The following is a 21,707-nucleotide window of genomic DNA, read 5'->3' as shown; positions in this document are numbered from 1 at the left end:
AACATATGGCAATGCAACAAGTTCTGCGCGAAAAAATGAGTACGCTGACGGCTCAAGGGAAATGGAAATTCACTGCTTTTCTTCGCTCCCAGTGATTAATTTCTATAAAAGGAAGGTCATCCCTATGGTGACCTACTGGGCTGACGCAATGGCCATTATACCAGAGGCATTATGGTCTAAAATTGATGCTTACTTTTGGAGATCGGTTTTGGGACTTCCAAACTCTACGCCTGTAGCGTCAATTAGACGCGAATTAAGTTTACCATCTCTGCAAAATACAGTAAACTGTAATTCCTTGATGCAGTGCAGGAAATGCTGGATACCTCAACCTCCTCTAATATAAATCCTAATAAACAACGAGCTACAACCACCTGGAAGCAAAATGCTTACGAAATGGGGCAACCATAATATGGCTTTATTAGCCTCTATTGAGGGTAATGAGGAGGAACTCATCAAAAACCCGGTGAAAGCCATGAAGAAACTCAAAGGTTTTGACTGGATAAAAACTTTAGAGACAGCTGCAACCAATAAGTTAACACCCCACCTCCCTGTTAACACAAGAAAGGTTAACGAAGTACAAAACTTCATCAAGAGATTTCCAAGTCGTACTGCACGTAATCGTCTATTAAGAGCTCACCTTAACCTCTTAGAGACTAACGAGATCCGGCTATTAGAGGCCTTTCCCTTGCAAACAGGTGTTGGTTCTGCAAACTAAGGGAAGAGAAAGAGATGGTACGTCATTTGCTCGTGTCATGTTTGGGTACTAGCAAGATAAGATCACGTTATATATGCAACATTTTGCTACAAATCAACATCTGATGGAAGAAGAAGTTTGGTGGCCAAGATTGATAGCGGGTGACAGAAATTCTTGGTTAATGACCTCATTCCAAATCTTGCAATTCATCATGAGGAGCCCAATCTTCAATGGCCCTACGGACACCTATTAATATAAGAACGGGAACATGGATTACTCACCTGCAGCATAAATAAGTACAGACACTGACATGGTCTAACTGTAAAAGTGGAATTTTTTCAATTTTTCTTTGTAAAAATCTATTTTTGGTTAAACAAATAATAAACAAGGGGTTTTGACTCAACCTTTGTATGACCACTTTGACATCTCTCGCTGGCCTCCCCTAGGGCCTCTTGGTTCTTGTGGTTTTCTCAACTCGACATATCCTCCTTGTTTAGGAGAGGGGCATTCGTTAAAATGAGCGCTCACGGGCCCCAGACCACTCTAACCTTAATACCTCGGTTGTTCACAAAATACCTTTGTCTATTATCTTCTTTTCTTTTATGCAAATGTTGACACTGCAACTCTGAGCTTTAACACAGTCCGGGCCACTATCGGTGTCCTACGACTCACTGGCTGTGCTGAACTCATTGGCTTTTCTTCCGCTGGAGTCAAGGACGGTACAACGGCAGCAAGCTCCTTTCCCCATCTTGGCTGTCAGTGCGGGAGGGCCCCATGTACCGTTGACATCTGCCACACCAATCGCCAGCTGCAATTCCTGGTCTTGCTGTAATTTTCTGGAAGGGTTTGTGGCTCTGGGTTGAAAAGGGCAAGGGTAATTCCCTCCTTATCGTCCTTTCAGTTTCCACCGCCTTTCTCCTCCATTTGAACTGCTGTCCCGTAATAGCTGCTTCCTCATGCATTCGGTCTTGCTCAGTGTGTTCTCGTGCTCCTCTTTATCCTTGTGGGGAAGGGAAAGGGCCGTCGGGTGTGTGTAGTTATCGGCAATTGCCTGACTCTGCCTGACCCTTGTGTTGGGATATGTCAGGTAAATGGCTCTGGTGTTAGTCCGTTGTCTTTTGGAGTTTGAGAAAGTGTTTGTGTAGGAAAAGGGGGTGGGGGTAGAGTTTCTAAATATCCTATGGGGTAAGATGGGGGGGGGAAGTCTCATCCAACTTCCACTCCCCGGAGAGCCCTCATCCAGGTCATGCTCCCGCAGTAGTCCATCCCCAGGAACTGGATCCAATAGCCATGGCCTTGTACTGGCCACCTGGGTGACAGATCCCCGGGCACTAGCAAGTTAGACACCTTCAGGTTTCTCACATGGTTCAGGTGATATGATTGTTCTGCAAATTGGTGGCAAGCACCACAAGCTCCCTGTTTTTAGTCAGGGGAACCTTCCAATTTGAAGCACATTTAAGTGGTAGATGATCACTTTCTTCTCTGTGTAATATAGACTTATCTGCCACCAATGCTGACAATTTGGTGCAGAAGACAGTCTATTATACTAGAACTAAAAGCGGAAGACTAGGTGAAATATGGAGGGGAATCAGGGGGACAATTTCCATTTACCATGGTTAGGCCCAACGAGTACAATAACCTAGCCAAGCTCATGCCTCACTTTTAGCCTATTTCCAGTCTCCATTAATGCATGGAGAAGAGCATTGTGTAGGTTAAATATCGTCCGCCATGCAATCTCTAGGGATTCCGGCATTGATATCTCCACATATGACAATGGTAGCTGCTTCGAAATCAGCAGAGAGAAAAGGTTCTAGTTCTTTAATAATATCACAATGTTCTCTTATAGTTGGTGGATCGTAAATAGTAATACTCTCGGTCTCTTGCCTAAAAGTCCCATGTGCATCATTTCCATGCAGTAAGATCTTTTCTACCAAGAGGTAGTCAGTCCCACCTTAGGTCTGCCTCTGGGGCCCTGAATTGCCTTTTGTGTGATGAATTTCCCCCCATCTACAATTAATAGGTCAACTATCCAAGTTTCTTGCCAGTAAGTAATGTTAAAGATGACAATTGATTCCAGTGCCGCCCCTGTGTAAATAAATGTTTAAATCCCCTAGTATTCCATTCTGAGAGGAGAGGTAACTGATTATGAGTACGCTGTTAATTTTTGCCTAAACTGGTTCATCAGCCAATCCCAGCCCTCCTCATCTCTATTCAAAATTGGTTCACAGTCCTTAAGTGCTGTCAGACTGGTTTGTTTCTCTGGTGGTGCTTGCCTAATGTCAATCAGTTTCCTCCCACCACCACCTGGTGTCTTCTCCTCCACCCTTCTCACACGCCTATTAATCGCATTGTTTAGGCCATTTTCAACCATTTCATCAATCAACAACAGTAATTTCATTTCCTAATTTCAAAAGAGCTATGTCCTACTGCATGATGTAACCAATAATATTACTAGTTTTGAAATATATATAGGATGTGGCAATGTTGTCTCTTTCCCTAATGTCCACTATTCTTATGTCTTTGTTATGTATACACCGTAGTGGAAGTACTTTGTGAATCAATTCAAGACACCTCCCCCTAGTAATTAAGTCTTTCTCACTGGTCCCAAATAAACATCTCACTTTATGAGCATTGCTTTGTGTTTCTTTAAGATTCATTGAATGTACCTTGTAATTTTGTCCAGCATCTTTTAGTGATGCTTAGGGAGACATTTGTGTCTAAGCATCAGAGGTTTAATTTACTTCATTATTGTTGTCAGGGAGCGAAAAACAGACTCTCTAAATCTGTTAATATTTCATCACCAATCGCTTTGTTTCATTTTTTGCTTAAGGGACCGATTTGTTTCATGTGTTTGTACTACTTTAGCAGTTTTCCCTTGGTGGACCCTAGCTCTTATTTCGAGTCTCCCCATATTTCACCATTCCAGTTGCACATCTCTTAACATTCCCTACTTGTTTTTGAGAACATTCTCCTATGTTGAAGGAAATGTTGGTCACACACCAAGCATTCTTATCTCTTCACTAAGCTGGTCAGTAAAATCCTTCCTATTGTAGCAGGGTGAATGAATGGTAGAGATAGTTTCACAAGTGTGTACATCTACCCTTTCTTTTACATTATTTTTACCTTGTACCCAAGGATCATTGTTTAATTTAAGTGAGGGTTTGGCATTCTTTTCTTTAAATTTGGCATACATAAATGCCTATCTTATTATTCTTTTAGCTTTACACTTCTTCTGAATATTCAGAGTATTCACAGTGTCTTTCCCTACACTCTTTTCCTTATACACCTTGTTTGATAAGATTTGGTTCACATTAACATCCACACTCCCTTCTCTCAGAGCTTTGTGTACCATTATCAGTTTTACAGATATGTTGATATCAAAAGTGTGTTGTAGACACTTTTCCATTAAGTCGGAATGTTGGTGACATTTATCATCAATTGAGTCACAATGCCGCCCAAGCCCCTTAAGTTTCTGCCTGCGTCGTTAGCTTCTCCATCAAACCATCACATTTTGCCACCAATGTAGTAAAAAAGTTTTCAAACACACCAAACATTTCTATGGAGGTAGAACTTGCATTGCTCCCAATACTAGTGCAACTACTTCTAACAATTTGCCCTCTTCAACATCTCCCTCCACCACTGCTAAACCAACAGCATTAAAACTATTACTATTTAAATCTGAGCAACATTCTTTTGATAGAGGTGATGAATTTAGGGGTAACGAATGGTGCTGGACAAAGTAGGCGTTTTATCATTGTTACAACGCCTCTAGCAGGCGTTCCATTAAGCAGTCTACTCAGTGTAGTGTTCAGTGCATTTTCCTCTAGTTGGACGTATGGCAAGGGTTGTTTCAAAGTATCTCTCCCATGATCTCCCATATCGACAAACAGTCCCAGGTTATCACTCCCCATGTGCCGGCAATCTTTCAGAGAGGGAGCTGTAATGGAATCCCCAGGCGGCAAATTACTTAGTGCAGTGATGGTTATCGGCAACAAAAATGTAACAATACTCTCAATAGTTTTAGAACCAATACAAGGCACTGTCCTCTCCAACTCTGCCACAAGTTGTGTATGATCATCTTCAACCATAGCATGCAAGGTCACTCTGGCTGCAATATAATCAGTGACTTTTGCACTGTTCTTACCCATTATGTCGGGATTAATTGTAGATCTTCTGAGGTGGTTCCTGATATGCAGCCTCCACTGTCTCTAGGGCACAAAGGCATACTGAGTACCCGTTTCCTGTATCCTGTTGTTTTCTGATGTAACGTCACGAATCAGGGGTTTCTTTCAGCGCTGCATGTCGGTCCACCATTACACCTTTCAGCTTTCAGTGTGAAGGCTGCAACACGCTTCAGCATCCAGCTCTACTATAATGTGAAGGGAGCCCGTTCAAAGGGTGTTGGAAGATCCCCACAGTCACTGCTCTACAGTCTGGTTGCTGAAGTCCCGTCAGAGGTAATGCACCTAGTAGCTCTTGATCTTGTCAGCTACCTCCCACGACTGTCCTGCAGTCTTCAGCAGCAGCCAGACAGCGAGACAGCCATTTCGCTTTATTGGATTCGCTCTAATCAGGGTTGCGACCCAGACATGGAACAAAGACAGCCCAGGCAATAGTTTGCGACAAGCTAATAAGATTAACTGATGCAGGTGAATTAGCCGTTTTAGTGATGCTGGCTATATCTGCAGCATTTGATACTGTGGATCACCGTGTCCTACTATCAAGCCCGACGACAGTCGGGGGAGTCTCAGTGCATGCCATTAACTGGTTCAATTCATTTCTATCTAATAGGGGCCAACAAGTGAAATTTGAAGGGCTTCCATCAGACACTCTACCTCAGAATATGCAACCACTAATGGCCATCCTCAGAAAAAACGATGTTGGTTTGCAATCATATGCTGACAACACACAAATGTACTTGAAACTAGGTAGTTTTGAGGAATCCATCTACTGAACGGGTTAGAGTCTGGATGAAGTGGGACTCTGGATGTCTCAGAATCGGCATTTGCCCAAATTGACCTTTTACAATTGGACTTTTGCACAATTGATCTAATTATAGTGGTCCTAATTGACCTTCTGCAAAATTGACCTTTATATTATTTTAGTTATTTTATATATGTATTGGGTTTGTTTTGGATTATAAATAATATAAGGGGATTGGGTGGGGGTTTTGGATTGGGTGGGGGTTGCGGGGGATTTCCCCCCGCGTATATGTCCTAATTGACCTTCTAAATTAGGTCAATTCGCCCGAGGTCAATTGTGAAAAGGTCAGTTAGCAGACAACCTCAATCGGCTGTAGCTAACTCCAAGCAAGATGGAAGTGGGCTGTGTTTGGTCCTAGTCATCTGTTGTTGGAGAAATAAAGGCACCCTCCCCCCCTTGCTTTATCGGATCACACCTGAATCATGCGTCTATGATTAAGAATTTACGTTGCATCTGACAATCCAACCTAGGCTGTGAGAGCCAGGTGGGAGCAAAGCTACAGTCCGTTTATCACTCCTTGAGGCTTCTGCGACTTGCTCTTCCGTACATCCCACAAAAAGATCATGCTAGTGTAGTGAGGATAATAATCAACTCTCGTCTCGATTGCGAAAATAGCATGTGAGCAGGTATCCCAATGACAAAGTTGGATAAACTCCAGAGAACCCAAAATTCAAGAGTTGGGCTCATTTTTGAAGTACCTAAAGTGACCCATATCTCAGCCCTGCGTTGTTTTCCAAACTGGCTCTCGGTTGAGGATAGAATTGATTTCAAAATCCTTTGTTTGATTTATGTCTTTATATGGTCTTGCCCCACATACCTTGCGCAGAAGCTCACCTGGTACAAACCTAGTCAACCTTTGCGCTCGGCTGATAAACTGCTATTGGTAGTTCCTTCATCTCGCTGGAACCTGAAAGAGCGTCTACAGTTCCGCAAAGCTAAAAAGACATACTTGTTTAAATAATCTATAGATATGGGTTTCTCTTGGGTATCTCGTCGGAAATATGAGTGTACCTTTTGATCTGCGCCCAGATGAATTAGGTCTGCTCGGTCCTGTGCGTCATAAGTATTTCAATTCAGTTAAAAAAAATACTTTCATAATTGAGAAATACATCATAACGCACTCCCCCGAGCCTCTTTTGTTCCTTTACCCACTGTTCTCTCCTATCACTCTCACCCCATCGCCACTCTATTAACCATACATGCCCCACACCCTATCTATACCGTCACTAGCCATGATACCCATTTCCTCCTGCTTTTCTCTTTCTATGCCTCTGTCGTTCTCTATATATCTTTCTATCAATTGCACCTGTCTCAGAACTCACCCCATTCACAACCAAACATATTTAACCCTCCCTCTGACAACCATCTCTGTCTTGATGTCTCCCCTATACAGCTTGTACCCCAAATATAAGCTGAGCCCTGTCATTACAATTATTTTATTGGCAACGACACTTTCTGGCGCTTTCAGGGAAGGTTATGCAGTTTCATGTTCTCAGAAACAGCTATAATGGATTGTAGCACTGTAATGCCATACTTATCAGTTTTTCTGCTCATCTGCAGGTGACGGTGAATAACGGGAAAGTTACCATCTCTGCCAACAAGCAGGTAAAATGTATTCACTCCATGTATAATGCTCCAACTGGAGAGTAATGTTGCAATCTGGGTGTAATGCTGTGCACTGTGAATGATGAAGCCTGATTGATAGTAACCCTCTATCCTGGGATTAACACTATATCTTGAGGGCATTTCTCCATACTGAAGATAACGATATGGCCCGAGGAGACCATGCCAGCCTCATGTTAATGCTCAGTCATTAGGATAACAATGTGGCCTGAGAGTAATAATGTGAGTGGGGGTAATGTTACTCACCTACCATAACATTATGATATGAGGTTTCCACTGTGGCCTGAGAGTGATGCACCAGGTTCAAGGTAATTCTCCAGCCTGAGGCCAATAATACAGCTTGGCGGTAATGCTCCAACCTGAGGGTAACACTTCGTCCACAGCTAGGTTAACACTCAGGCCTGGACGCAATCCTCCAGTTGATAGTTAATGGTCTGATCTAGAGGTAACACTGCAGCCTTGGGCTAAATATGCAATCTAAAATCGTTACACCAGAGAGACTTGCAAGCAGGTCACAGGAGCAAATTATAGCTCTAACACCTCCATTCCACTCCGTTCTAGTCCTTACGTGAGAATGATGGACATCAGGGGCATTGTGCTTGATGCCAGAAGCAAAATGGTAGGAAAGACAAATATTATATCTGTGCCATATTAGCAAACTATGATAAATAAACTGTTAATTCATATACCAATTGCAGCATTTATCCAAGCTGCAAAATCATGATTTTACTTCCCTAGTGGAACAAATAAAATAGATGATTGTTACTTCAAAGCAGAGGAAATAAGTTGTAGCTCCCCTTGCAACAAACATCAGTCTTGAAAAAACCTGTTGACCCCTAAAAAGCTACCGGGACTGGACAGCCTGGCGGAGACCACAGCGTTAAGTAAACCAAGTACTTGCAAAAGCAACTTGGATGGCTTCTATCAACGCGAGAATCTATTGCTAAGGCTGGCGTTCAGACAAAAAATTTGCAAAATGAAAAAAAAGTGAGTACAGCACTACTGTTTGCTATTTTTCATAAAAACAAAATGTAGGTTAATCAGGAAAAGTCTCGCAAATGGGTACGGCACAGGGCGAAATTGACCATTAATGTGATAGAGAAAATGCTCTTCAGTCCTGGTGCATCAATGCATCAAAAGCTGATTCCTTACTGATTTAGGATTGCATTGCAGAGTTGCCTGTTTGCACAAGTTGCTAATGTGCACCGCTGTATGCTTGCAAGGGATGCTACTATGTAGAACTACCTAGATCTGCTACTAATTTGCAGGTTATGTCCTCAGGGCTGTGAATGTGTGGGGCTGCCAACACGCAGGGGCTGTTTACAACTGGGCTGTGTGTGCAGGGCTCTTACTGCTCACCTGCAGTGTGGGAGGATGCCAGTGCTTGTGGACAGAACATATAACTGCCAGTGCACATTGATAGCCAATACATAGATCTGACAATGAATAGTAAAATAGGGTAAAGGAGGCAGAGACAAGGACAGTGGAGTGAGAAAATTGACATATGAGAGAGAGGTGATGAAGGGGAGATAGAGTTTAGAGAGGGAGCGAAGAGGGGTGCATATAGTTGGTAGCAACGGCAAAGGAGCATATTGGAAGTAGAAACAGAGGGACCAGGGATAGTGAGACATAATAGATAGACACAGAGGGGGCACATAAGAATATGGGGTAGAGAGAGTAAGAGGGATGTCATGGGTAGAGAGAGAAAGAGGGACGTCATAGGAGCGTGGGCACATAGAAGTAGAGTGGACACAGCTAGAGAGAGAAGGGCAAGCAAAGGCAGATACAGAGAGGTTGGAATAGATAAAGAGGGGATGAGGAGAAAGAGGGGGATGTGTTAGATATAGGATGCATGGGAAGACAGACTCTAAATTCAGACATCGAGAGAGTGTGCAGGCTAGTGTGAATCAGAGCGAGTAACATGACCGAGTGAGTAGGACGTAAGAGAGGGAGCGTCCTGATTACAATTTGGAAGACAGAAAGGCACCATAAAAAACAGAGACTGGATATATAGCGAGATTTGGAAATAGGATATGGCACATAAGGGAATGGAGAGATGGAGGAATATGCGAGGCAGGCATGGTATCAAGAGAGACAGAGACAGTTTGAAGACCTTTATTTAGAAACTTTTTTGGGTTGCTGTAATACCTAACTGGCCCCAACTCTAAAGGGGTTGTTCCCTCAACTGATGTTTCTAAGGGCCGTTGATGTCTGTAAGTCCAAATCCAAAGTCTTGTCTGTTTCTAAACATATGCTTGCCCTCACTCTTAGAAATAATTTGATCATGGGTTTTCTTAAAGAAAAAATTGTGGCTCTAAAGAAATGTAGACCAAGACTGGTTCCAAGTAGTCTTAGGTGTAGTTCTGCCAATTTCAAAATTAGTTTAACTCAAAAGGGCTGCCCTTGGAACCTTCCACGTAGGGCTCATACAGTAAGTCCATAAACATGTCCCAATATCTCTGGGTCTCTTGGGGATCCCTTCCCCAAACTTGAGTCCTTCCAGGTCCAAACAAAAATACACAGTTCTTGTCAGGCCTCTCGGGATCCCTTCCCCAAGTTTAGGCCTCTTTACAAGTTCAACAATGTCTCTTGCACAGTTCTTGTTAGGCCTCTCAGGGTTCCCTTCCCCAAGTTTAGGCCCCTCTTCACAAAGTCCAACAATGTCTCTTATGGGCCTCTTAGGGTTCCCTTCCCCAAGCCAAGGCCCCTCTATATTCTACCAAAAGTTCACCTTGTCGCACAGTTCTTTCCATGGGGTAGTGACGAAGACTTTAGAAAAACGCCAGGCTTTGGCTCCTCGCCTGCGTGACCACTCTGACTTCTGACCCCTCTCTTTGTGCTCTGCATCTTTCTTCTGGAACCTTTCCCTCCTGTGCCCTTTCCACTCTGGTTTTTCTTTTCTTTCACCTTTTCTTTTGCTGTGCACACCTGCACCATGTTCTCACATTACTATGCCTCTTCCACACTCAGCTTGTCTTTATCGTTCCCCTGGCACACTTTGTTCCTTTGGTTGTGCACCCTTGCACCTTCCTTTCTCTTTGTCATGCCTCTTGCACTTTGCCTTTTCAGCCCCTGGGTTGTTCATACCCTCTTTTCTTGCTTTCGGGTTGCTTGCACTCTTTCCTGTTTTCGGTTGGACTCACTCTCTTTGCTTTCTCTCGCTTTTAATTTCACGTTCAGTCTGTCAGGTTTCTCGCATCCTCTTTCCTGTTTCGGATCGCTTGCTTTCTCTCGCATTCTGCTTTTGTTTGCTTTCCTTTTGCTTTCTGCTTACCGCGCCACTTTCTGCTTTCAAGTACCGTTCTCCTCCGGTCCTCCTAGACTTCTCTTGCTGCTGCCTTCACGTTCCAACCAGCAATCCCTGCTCGCTCATACTCTTTGGCAGAACCACACCTTTTTATACCTGAAGTAAAGGCTAAGTGGAGTCAGGCGTGAATAATTAGGTTAGATTGCCTGACCTTGACTGACTCTATTGGTGGGACAGCCTAGTGGTGTAATGTGGTAGGCCGCCCTCTGCTCTGTTTCTCACTAAAATGTCTATGGGTAATCTTTACTGGTCCAAGTCGCCTTTTCCGTGTCCCAGTACTTTTTGGAAATGGGGAGTGAGAGATGGAATGGGATTGGAAATGAACCTGGAGGCCCTTTTACTCAAGATAACACATCGTATTATGAATGGCACGGAACATAACTTCTTACAATGAAACAGTAAGACCAACTCAGGAAGTTGTCAAAACTAAAGCAGGGAGTACAGTGGACATCAACGGACATCGCACAGCATAATCTCAACGTTTATCATGAAAAATCACACACAAGTGACGTCATCCTACACGGCAAACTATGGAAACCTTCATGGGATTAGGATTGGCTCAAGGGGAACAACTAAATATACTTTCTACACGGGATAGGATCGTGGTTGGCTCTCTATACTCAGGTGGGGACTCATGCCCCTCCCCAAGTGCAAGTCATAGTGCAAATCATCTTCAACAGTAATTAACAACACAACACCTCATTGGCTCTCAAATTATAAGGCTCTTCGTTATACAGCCTTCTACAATTGGTTGGCACGCGTGTACCCTTCTGGAACATTCAATGCTCTAGCAGCACGTAAGCTGGTACCCCAGGTGCTGGTGGGTGAACTTGACCGTATTGCCCCGCCGAATTAGTCTCATCTCTCGCATCCCTCATGCCGTCTGCCATTCACATTGTCTTTGAACTTGGCCTTGTAGTAGCTTTTTGCCTCTTTGAATAGAAGAGAGTGCAGGCACTCGCTATGTTCAGCCTGGTGCATCATGTTCTCCGTCTATTTTCATCCTCAGCTCACGTGATCAGAGACCATGAATTTGCTCATTTTATAGCATTTAATAGTCTTTAATAAAGAAACTTGGCAATCATAGTGTTCTTTCTTTGCAATTTAATAAGGGATGCCTCGGCTTCTCACGTCTACTGTTCTTCACAAGCTGATAACCATTTTTGGCTGCTTCCAGTCTTTGACATCAAGCCAGACAACCTCTTTGGTCTTGCTTTGAATTCAAGCATATTCTTTGCTGCGACACAAGCATATCTACCAAGCCGTCGTCCTTCATGGAGACTCGCCTACTAAAATTGTATCATCAAATGTACAGAACTCTATATACATATGTTGGTGGCACCGCCTGCAGTCTATATATTGGGTATAGCCAGCCTTAAGAATACTTAGCCTACTTGCGTTACAGCATCTGTACAATTGTTTTCTTCAGTGCTGTTCACACATGTAATCTTCCTTCCACATATAAAAGCTTACTTGATTCTTTATTTCGACATCAGATTCTATATTGTCTGTGCATTTTCTTCTCTGGTCATCCTTTTCAGTGCATCGCGCTCATTTCTTGTGACGTCACCAGCCTCATCTTTTCACATCTTCACACTTCTTCAGGCGCATCTATTAGGAGGCCATCAGTATTTCGAGGATAATTCAAATAGGGTCCTCTCAACAGATACCTTGTCTCAAAGACTTTTCGTGGCATAGGTACCATTACTGGCATTGCACATGTCGCAGTTTCCGGTTTCCAACATATAGGCAAAATGGGGTTGGGACTTCCTGTAGAGGCACTTGGCTCCTCCTCTACAGAAATATCCCATAAAAGCTGAGGGTTTTAAGGTGTAATGGGGAAAGGGGGAATTCCATGTCTCACCGTTGGTTGTTCTCCTCCCAGTCCCCTGTGACCCTCCACTCAGGTGATCCTCCCTCGTTTGTCCACCCCCAAGGTTGAGATCCAAAAGCGATAGCCCTTCCCATCCCACTTGAATAGAGGATCCCGGGGGAGTAGGTGGGAGAACACCGTCAAGTTTCTCACAAAGGGAGAAAAATAGGATACACAGAGTGGTAATGCTGTTGGATTTCTGGGAGCCTGGGAATGTAGAGGGAACTATGCTTGCCTTAGAATGCAGAGAGCAATGACTGGGGTGCACTAAACATTCAGAGTGAGTTAACATATAGTTTAGGAATGCAGGGGGAGAGGATACAGCAGGAGAGAAATAGCCAGACTAGAAGTAATCCGGGGAGAAACATGGGCGTGGAAGAGAGAGAGAGAAGGCCAAAGCAGGAGAAGATGGAGAAAAAGGGTAAACTGTGAAAGCAACACAAAGATTCAAGGGGTAAAGTGTAGAGGATACATGAAAATGCAAGGAAACACCAAATTCAAGGAAGAAAAAAGGTCCAAAAGAAAGGCAAACTGGTGATGCCGAGATTGATGAGCCCAATGGGGTAGAGTAGTGTTGACAGTGGGCCATGTGGTTGCGGATCTGCGAGATTCGTAAATGGGTTGAAGCCTAAAGCAGCCCCTGGTGCTGTTAGCATGCTAACCCCCCTCACCCCCACAGCCCCCTTGTTTTTGCATGACTCCTATGGCAGTGCGACCATCAAAATCGGGCCCTCATGCTCAACAGAAAAGGCATCTATAAGAAGCTCTTTTCCTATAGGCAAGAGTACAAGAGACCCGCAGAACTCTGCAGAGGGAGAGAGCACAAAAAACGGAGGTAGTGCAGAGACACCCGCATTTTCCGATGCCACATGTAGCACTTAATATAAACAGATTAACCCTTTCTCTAAGCCCTTACGTCCTCAGAACTGTACTGTCACTTACACAACACTCAAGCCTTGTCCAGTAAAATGCATAGGTGAGTCAGCCCCTACCTTTCCGCCCCCCGTCTCAGTGGATCTCACCAAGTACAAACTGATTAGAATTTCTGTGCTTTTAAAAACTCACTAAAACAAATTAGTCTTATGGTTGATTATCAATGGGATCAACCATCTTAAAAATGTAAAAGGTGCTCAATAGAAATTTGGAAGAACATTGCAGCAGAAATATCACTGACTAAATATTTGTCTACTAATCCCTGAGCTACCAAATGAAGCATGTGTATGAAATTCCATTTTAACCTATTAGAATCAGGGGTGGGGGTGGGGTGTTGTGGGTGCTCAGAATGGTATACCCAGAGAACAACAGATTTACCATCTACAACCCTACATGGAAGCAGTCAAGACAACTCGACACCTAATGCTTGATTGCATTGTGACAGAAACGCTGAGGAGGCCCTTCCTAAAATAGTTGATTCTAAGGATAGGCCACTCATGGAAAAAGCAATATTCCTTTGGATTTCAGGGGACTTCTCTTGGAGATAGGTGTTCTTGTAGTTGATTCATGTAAAGGTATTGCGATATTAGATTTCCTGAATGTTTTTGATAATTTTTTTATCTGGAAAAGTTTTAATAGGATATTTGAAATGTATGATTTGTTGTATCAGATATGCTGTGTGCATTTACTATTTTCCTTTACGTATGTATTTAAGGTTTTTTAAACCCCACCCCTAAAAAATAAAGGACACCTTTTCATTTTCTGGTCATTAAAGGTTACTAATGCATAAATATGTGGGTTAACACTCAAGCCTGAGGCTAATGGTCCATTCTAAGGATAGGGCCCCAGCCCCAGCCTTAGTACTTAGTTCCCAGGGATTCAGGTAGTACACCTGGCTGCAAGTAATACTTTCAGCTGCAGGTGACACCATTTTTTACAGATAACAGGTAACGTTTTAAGGATGTAGGTGATGCCCAAGGCTTCAAGTAATGCCCATGCTTTGCAGGTGATGCCCTGGAGTAGTGGGTAATGCCAAGTCCTGGAGTTAATGTAGGGTTATGATGCTACAGGTAGTGCCCTGGGATGCTGGTGGTCACTGTGAGTTTGAAGGGCAGCCGAATACTCTCTACAACTGTAGGATGCTCCCTTGGGCTGGGCTGGAGGTGATTTCCCAGGGCTGCAGGTCATGCCCTGTGGTTTCCAAATGATTTCTGACACTTTAGGCTGTATATAGTGCTCCATACTGAAGTGAGAAGGGATAGCTAGGTAGTTAGTAAACAGGTACCAAACAAACTCCCTTTCAACAGTGCACTCAGGTTACAATCTTTCTATATATTCATAAAAGTGTGTTTGTATGTTTGGGTTTGGCACCAGCCCCATAGAATTTGGTGGGTTGACATTTTGGCCCACGGTTGGCATACCAGTCTGGGGTGTACTGGCTATAGTGAAATTTGACCAACCCCACCGAATCGACCTGCACTGGGCAGGATCTGGCCCTGTGCTATCAGTATAGGTAATTTTGGGAGATTGCAGATTTTGCGATTGTTGGCTCCAGCCCCACAACGGTTGGTGGGGTGAAATTTTGGCCGGAGGTCGGCATACCAGTCTGGGGAGTACTGGCAGTGGTGAAATCTGACCAACTTCAACCATTCGACCTGCACAATTCATTACACATTCTAACAAATTAGGCAACTTCAGATAGGAGTAATTACTGAACAATATACCAATATTTAACTGTCCTTAAAATAAAGCTATCTAAATTAATTTACTCATTCTAGAGATTTGCCCTTAAATAGGGTCAAGTATATAGGAAACAGATCAGAAGCAAATATGACCATAAGAAGGAAAACAGACTAATGTTATAATGTGAAGTGACTTACAAAGAACAAACTAGCTAACCAACTCCATAGGATAACATCAGTCCTCATATAGAAGGTGCAATGACTTGAATGCAGGAATTGCATAGAGAGCCCTGCAGTCTTTCAAGTACTTTCTCAGAGGGCCACTTGACCTTGTCCATGAACAGTGCGCTTTCTGCACTTGATAAGCAGGGACCGTGTGTAGAGCAAGAGACCTGACCCCAGGTACTTCTGGGCAGACTTTTCGCGAAGATCTAATAGAGGCTGGCTCTCTGCAGGGCCTAAGTCCTGCTATATCCTCTAACATGCAGGCAGTACGGTTACACAGGCTTCAGGCTTGTATCGGGAAAGAGATCTGTGAGTTCACTTTCACTGTGTATAACAAAAGCTGAGATCCCCTTGAGAGAGAAAATCTGCAAATTTTGCATGCAGCAATACATCAGGTTGTATTGCCATTAATCTTGTCAGGCAGTCTCAGGTGCATCCAGAGATCTGCCAACAACTCAATGGCAGACTTATAGGCTGGCAAGCAGACTTTACAGGCAAACCACTGGGGTTCTAAGCAGACTGATTGGTAGTTGGCACCTGCTTATAGAATCCAGATGCGCCTTTGAGAAATACAAAGCCCTAATTTCTTCAAGCTCCATGTTATCTAAAAAGCATTTAATTATATTGGAAATACCGCTTTGTACTTTCTATTGCCACAAACTTTGCAGCTGATGTCCTAGTGAGGCAGGTAGCTTGCCAAGCTACAGGTAATGAACCCAGTGGCATGTGATGGTCCACAGCTGCAGGTAAAGCCCTAGGGAGTAGGTAATCTTCTAGTGCCACAAATAATACATCAGGGCTGTATATAACTCTCCGACTGCAGCCTTGTGCCAGGTTTACAAGTTGCTCCACAAAGCTGCAGGTGGCTATGACAGGGTTGAAGGTGACACCCCATACTTGCAAGTAGTGAGCCCAGCTTAGGGAGATGCTGTGGACTTTGTTAACCGGAGATTGTCAGTGCTAGTAGCATCCCATGCTCCTTTCTGTTGCGGGATTGTCATGAGTTCTGCTGGATGAAGTTAGGACCTTGCTGCAGAGACCCTATGCAAAGTGAAATCGAAGTAATGGATACTTTCCGCTCTCTTGCTTACTGTTATGTAACATACAAGAAGAAAAGTCAATCACAAGAGATTTCAAATTGCAGTAAAGTGCTGATCACATTTTTGATTTAAATGTTGCTGGGAACATGACATCTTAATGAAAGCGGTTTCTGCCAAATGAGTGGGACAAAATGGTGTGCCACAAAAGTTGGGGGTGGCGGGACAAGCACACTTGTCCCCCCCCCCCTCAAATTATGCCAATGGGCTGCTATGACACCCTAGAGTGGATGGTGAACCCACAGCATTTGACATCCCTAGATGCATGTGTGTGTTCTGGTTATAGATTTGCCTTCTGATGCTCTCTCATGCACACACGTATAGTCCTAGAACTCGGGCTTCCCCCTCTCGGCTACAGGCAATGTTCCCCATGGCTGTTGACACTGTTAGATTAGATCTGATACCTCTGGGCAGTAGGTTGCAACCTAGGACCATAGCTGACACTCTTTTTCTCATTCTAGTACTTGAGTTTTTACTTCCACATACTTGTATCTGAAACTTTGATTACCATATTTTCAGATGCTGGAAAATCAGAAAAGGGTGAAAGCGATGAGCGGCTCTTCCAAGGAGGACAAGAGCAAAGTTGTGATCATTGGCACAGGTGAGGAGGGAACAGTCTTTGCCATGGGGGGAGGGGGGATTTTTATGGGCACAAGTATAACATCGACCATGAACCGAGGTGAGTGTGTGATCTTAATTCCTGGTTAGAGAGGGTTAATCATCGGTATAGATGAGAGGGTGGTAATGGGCACTGATGAGCGTGTGATTATGGCAAAACGCAGACAGTGATAATGGGCACAGTGGTAGGGGCTCATCACAAATTAGTTGGAAATCTTTGGAACAGAAGAGGGCGTGCTTACAGAGACATGTTTGGGAATGCTCATTAGCACAGGTGAGAGTGTGATGAGCACATTTAAGGTATCTTCAGAATAGTTGAGGTGGTAGGAGGCGGAGCTGAGTGGAACTCATGATGGCTGCATTAATTTTGAGCTCCTGAAGTCGGCCCCATGTCTGCTCCTCTCAGAGGTGAGTGGGCATTGCTGGAGTCACTCAGAGATATCTTCACGTCAGATCACCTAAGGCACCAGGAGGTGGAGAAAAGCACAGCTGCAAGGGCAAAGGTGGCACGGAACACAGAGGTATGCTGCCTTTCCTCAGAGTGGTACGGACACATGCAGTACCCCAGGTGATTCAGGTGACCGCACCAACTGACAGAGAGCTACATCTGGTGACGGAACAGATGTTCATTGTTGGGGCGCACTCGACCAGCACGCAACTCTTCTGTGCCGCACAAGTTGCTGTCTGAGCAACAGTGACCGGAGAATCCTTTTTACTTCCCCAGCAGCAGCTTTCAACTCCTCCTTGATTCCTTGCATTAGCTGAGTCCCTAGATGACACCCTGGGGTGACCCTCCCCCCCCCCACTAACTGGTCACAGATCAACCAAATTCTTAGTGCTACGTTGTACTCCCTAGTATTTGCCCCCTTGTTACACCCTGAGAACTTGAGTATTCTTAGCAGCCATTTTGTGTTAGGCTCCAGTGGACTCATGATGCCCAAAATGAGGTGGAAACAACCTAAAGTGGAATACTTTAAGCCAAGATTCTCTCAATAAAAGGGCTCTCTCAGGCCACCCGATGCGAGTTCCCCCTGGGAAGGGGTGGTGACACAGATGAAAGAATACACTTAAAGTCCCTCAGTCTTTCGCACACAGACTTGAATGCAAAAAATGGTCATGATAGAAAAATCAGTGACTTGTGTAGAGACTAGAAGTGGAGATCTTACGTAAGTATTGTCCAGGCTTAAAAGGCCCTAGAAAATGTTGAGAGGGTTTCTGTAATAGAGTCAGGCAATAAGGAGGTGGTTGAACCCATGGACGATGCAACGCACTTCAAACAATGTGCAGTTCAGAGCATATTACATCTCAATCTCAGTGCCAAACTGGATTTTTTTTTTATCTGAGTATTTACCCAAATGAGGGTGCTGAAGGTAGCAGGTAAGATTCGGACAGTATATGATCCAAATGTTAGAGAAGGTCTTGAGAGATCCAGCAAGAGATGGGAACGTGAAGTGCAAGACACTACTAATGAAGGGTTATAGATTTCATATGAAAGGCTTGGATACCTACAAGTGTGATTGCAGCACAGTCAAGGCAGTCGTGCATCCTCCTGAAAGCAGACAGCAGGTCTTGCGTATTGCCATGCAGAATAAGCATTGGCAAATCCAATAGTTTTGGCTTATGTGTAGGCATGGAATAAACATGATGGGCACTGTCACATAAAAGGGCAACAGCTGTAAATAGTTTGGTTACTTGGGCATATGATAGCAGGACCTATACACAAGTCAAAACTGTTGGCTTTTTTAATGCTTGTTTTTAACAGGACTTCAGTGCAAGTACGTGATATAGTTCAAGTGGCTGAATGTGCACCTGGTGTTGCTGCTGGTGGTGAAGATTGCCAGTTCTGTAGTGCTACTGTTGCTTTAAGGATTATAAAAGCATCCCAGTGGTGTGGAGCACCAGGGCAGAGTTCAGTGACAAGCTCAGTCGCTCGAACCTCTTTAAAATAGCAGACATGCCTAACCTCTCTGTATTTCTGCTGGTGGAGGAGATTGCTACTGTTGCTTTAAGGATTATAAAAGCATCCCTGTGGCGCAGAGCGCCGGCACGGAGTTTGGCAACGAGTTCAGTCGCTTGTCAGTCAGCCGAGACAGAGGTGGCAAGGTGCTGGAAGGAGTCTGGTTGGATGAGGGCCGGAACCTGCAAAGTGCCAAGTTGCAGTGGCACAGTGAGTCTGCCTCCGCGACTCAACAGCCCCGAGTGAGTACTGCTTCAAGAGCAAAGTCGCATGCTCCCGGTAAGTGCAACATGAAGGTTGCTTCTATTAACACTTCTTTGACGACAAACCTTGACCACGCTGTAGGAAGCTTATGCTCGTTTAGCGAGTCATTACCTTCCGAGTCCCAAGGCTTGCCATCTCCAGCAACCTTTAGAGCCAACCCACCCTCGGCTTTATTTGATTGGCTTCCAATCATCGCCAGCAGCAGCGGCTTCCAGCCCATCTTTTCTCAGTCCAGCCCTTCCAGTGTAGTCAGCCATGCTTGAGGCCTCCCGAAAGCCCTCTGCAGAGGGGGAAACATCAGAATCATTTACTTTGGTTAAGTTAAATTTGAATCCACCATTAACAGCATCCTTCGCAAACCACAATGCCACCCTGGATGAAACGTGCGTTGCTAATGTGAATGAAGAATAATTTGCTTATGACTTTGGTTTTAATCTGCCCAGTACTGTCTAACATCTCTAGAGACTGGTGTCCAGTCACAGACTCTAGATTCAGTTAAACCAACTGATTTAGCACCGGCTTTGACCCAACCTTACCTGCAGCGGAAGCATGTTTTTGCCCAGGTACACAATATGGCGTGCCCAACTGAGTCCCTGTTTGATTGAGACTTGTCTGGAGTCCCCCCCACAGCGGTGCTCTTGATCGTCATTCGAACCAGCAAATGTAGAGACTCTGGAAACTCTAAATGCCTTTCCTTTTAGTGCACTGGAACTTGAGTGCCTTTAGGTGACACACAGACTGTTGGGAGCTCACATAACTTCACTGATAACCCAAAACTGAGTTTGAAGGTGACAGAGGCGGTTTGGGTTGGCACTGCCGGTATCCTTGGGAACATTGCAGTGATGTCAGATGTCCTCTCTAAAACAGTAATTGCTACAGGGGCGACTTCTATTACCCCTATACGACCAAATAAAAATACTGTTGAGAAGTGGGCCTTGCTCAGTGCCCACATAACATCTTTTTATCAATCCAAGTTGAAAAAAATGAGGAAAGGTTTTCTTGATGTAGTGGGGGAAATGTCTGATGCAAAAATACTGGAAGGAGCAGGGGTCGGTTATATCCTCCCTCCTACACCTAATATCCTAACTATTATGCCCTCAATAACTATTGCTCTGGCACCATTCACCAAGTTAAATGAGGCATTAAATGACACCTTGAAGGACCAAAACACATTGATGGCTATGGTCCATTCAAAATTATTATTTATGGTGGGCTTTATAACTGCCTCAGAATCAAGGATCTTGAAGTCAATAACAACGCACGAGCTACCTGATGTGTCACCAACTCTTGGGGGGGGAAGCTGGTGTTGGGCACGCAGGATCAGTATGTCCAGTTGTTCCTGGCAAGTAATTCCTCTCATGAGTTTGACCCCCAAGAATGCGTCTCATCAATTAACCTTAATACCCAATCAGTTGATTGTGTCGCTAGAAAGGCCCTGGCGACCGTAACATTATTTGGCGATGGTTCCATCAATGAAGACTTTGACGTACATGTGCAATCACCAGCAGACCCAAGAACTGATAACACAAATAAGGAATAACCCATTTTTGGTCAGGAGCGGAAAAAGAAAACAATTCAAGATCAACTGCTGACAAATAATTCTACTGCAATACTAAATCCAGGGACTACCAAAAATATCTGAGAAATGTTCCAGTGGAGCATGACCGTGAAGCAAGTACAGCACAAGTGGTGAAATCCACTTGCCCTTTGTTGATAGTAGGTGACCCAGATGACACCAAAAGATTGGAAAGACTGGAGGAAGAAACCATAACCTCTGAGGATCTAATGAACCTTTCAGTGTTTTGAACTGAGGAGCCTGGCCCCCACCGGGAGCCCTGTCAGAACTCGCCAGCTGGAGTCCAGATCAATCGATCAAGGCAGGGCCAAATATTGGGGGGGGGGTTAATTGCTCCCCCGAATGTTTGACTTTAGATGAAAAAAGGCACAGAACCGTTGAAAAACATCATCGTTCAAGGCAGCCCATGGGGTATGACCACTCGCCCAACAAGGATCTGAAGGACCACACGACCTAGCCCTGATCTTGTGGGAGGGGAAACTGGTCCTAGGCAGGCCGCAGTAACATCAGAGTCAACTAACCAACAAGACCAGCCTCATCAAGGTTTAAGATCTTGTGAAAATGTCTGGGTCTCTTAATGAAAACTCATCTGCCCATCTCAATGACGGGACCCCTGCGGAGAAACACAACACCGGGGAGGAGATGGCTAGGCCAACAGGCTCCTCACCTCGAGATCGGTTACAAAGGGGAAAACGTGCCTGCTCAGTGAAACTGGAGAAACTAGTGGACAGAGAGGACAACCTGATATTAAACCGGAAGAGTGTAATGGACTTGCAATGTATTCCAAATCTCCGTCAAATTGTGTCTGGTGATCTAAGGATTATAGAATTCGTAGACAAGTTACGCGTGGGCAGTGTTTACCTTCACACAACTTC

At 44.3% G+C, this 21,707-nt stretch overlaps 1 protein-coding gene across 19 annotated transcripts in view; it reads left to right on the top strand.

The window, feature by feature from the left end:
* The window catches only part of LOC138488440 (apoptosis-inducing factor 3-like), a 1,275,087-nt gene that overhangs the window by 856,026 nt on the left and 397,354 nt on the right, over nt 1-21,707 (top strand). For all 19 annotated transcript variants that reach the window (XM_069615395.1, XM_069615389.1, XM_069615394.1 and 16 more), the window contains 2 exons: nt 7,238-7,282; nt 16,937-17,018. In XM_069615395.1, the coding sequence (XP_069471496.1) occupies nt 7,238-7,282; nt 16,937-17,018 (127 nt within the window). The remainder of the gene's footprint in view (nt 1-7,237; nt 7,283-16,936; nt 17,019-21,707) is intronic.

This window comes from Ambystoma mexicanum, chromosome 9 (genome assembly GCF_040938575.1).
Source record: "Ambystoma mexicanum isolate Mex_15411 chromosome 9, UKY_AmexF1_1, whole genome shotgun sequence".
NCBI lineage: Eukaryota > Metazoa > Chordata > Amphibia > Caudata > Ambystomatidae > Ambystoma > Ambystoma mexicanum.
Note: the sequence above shows the minus strand (reverse complement) of the source record. Positions and strands in the feature narration are given on the sequence as shown.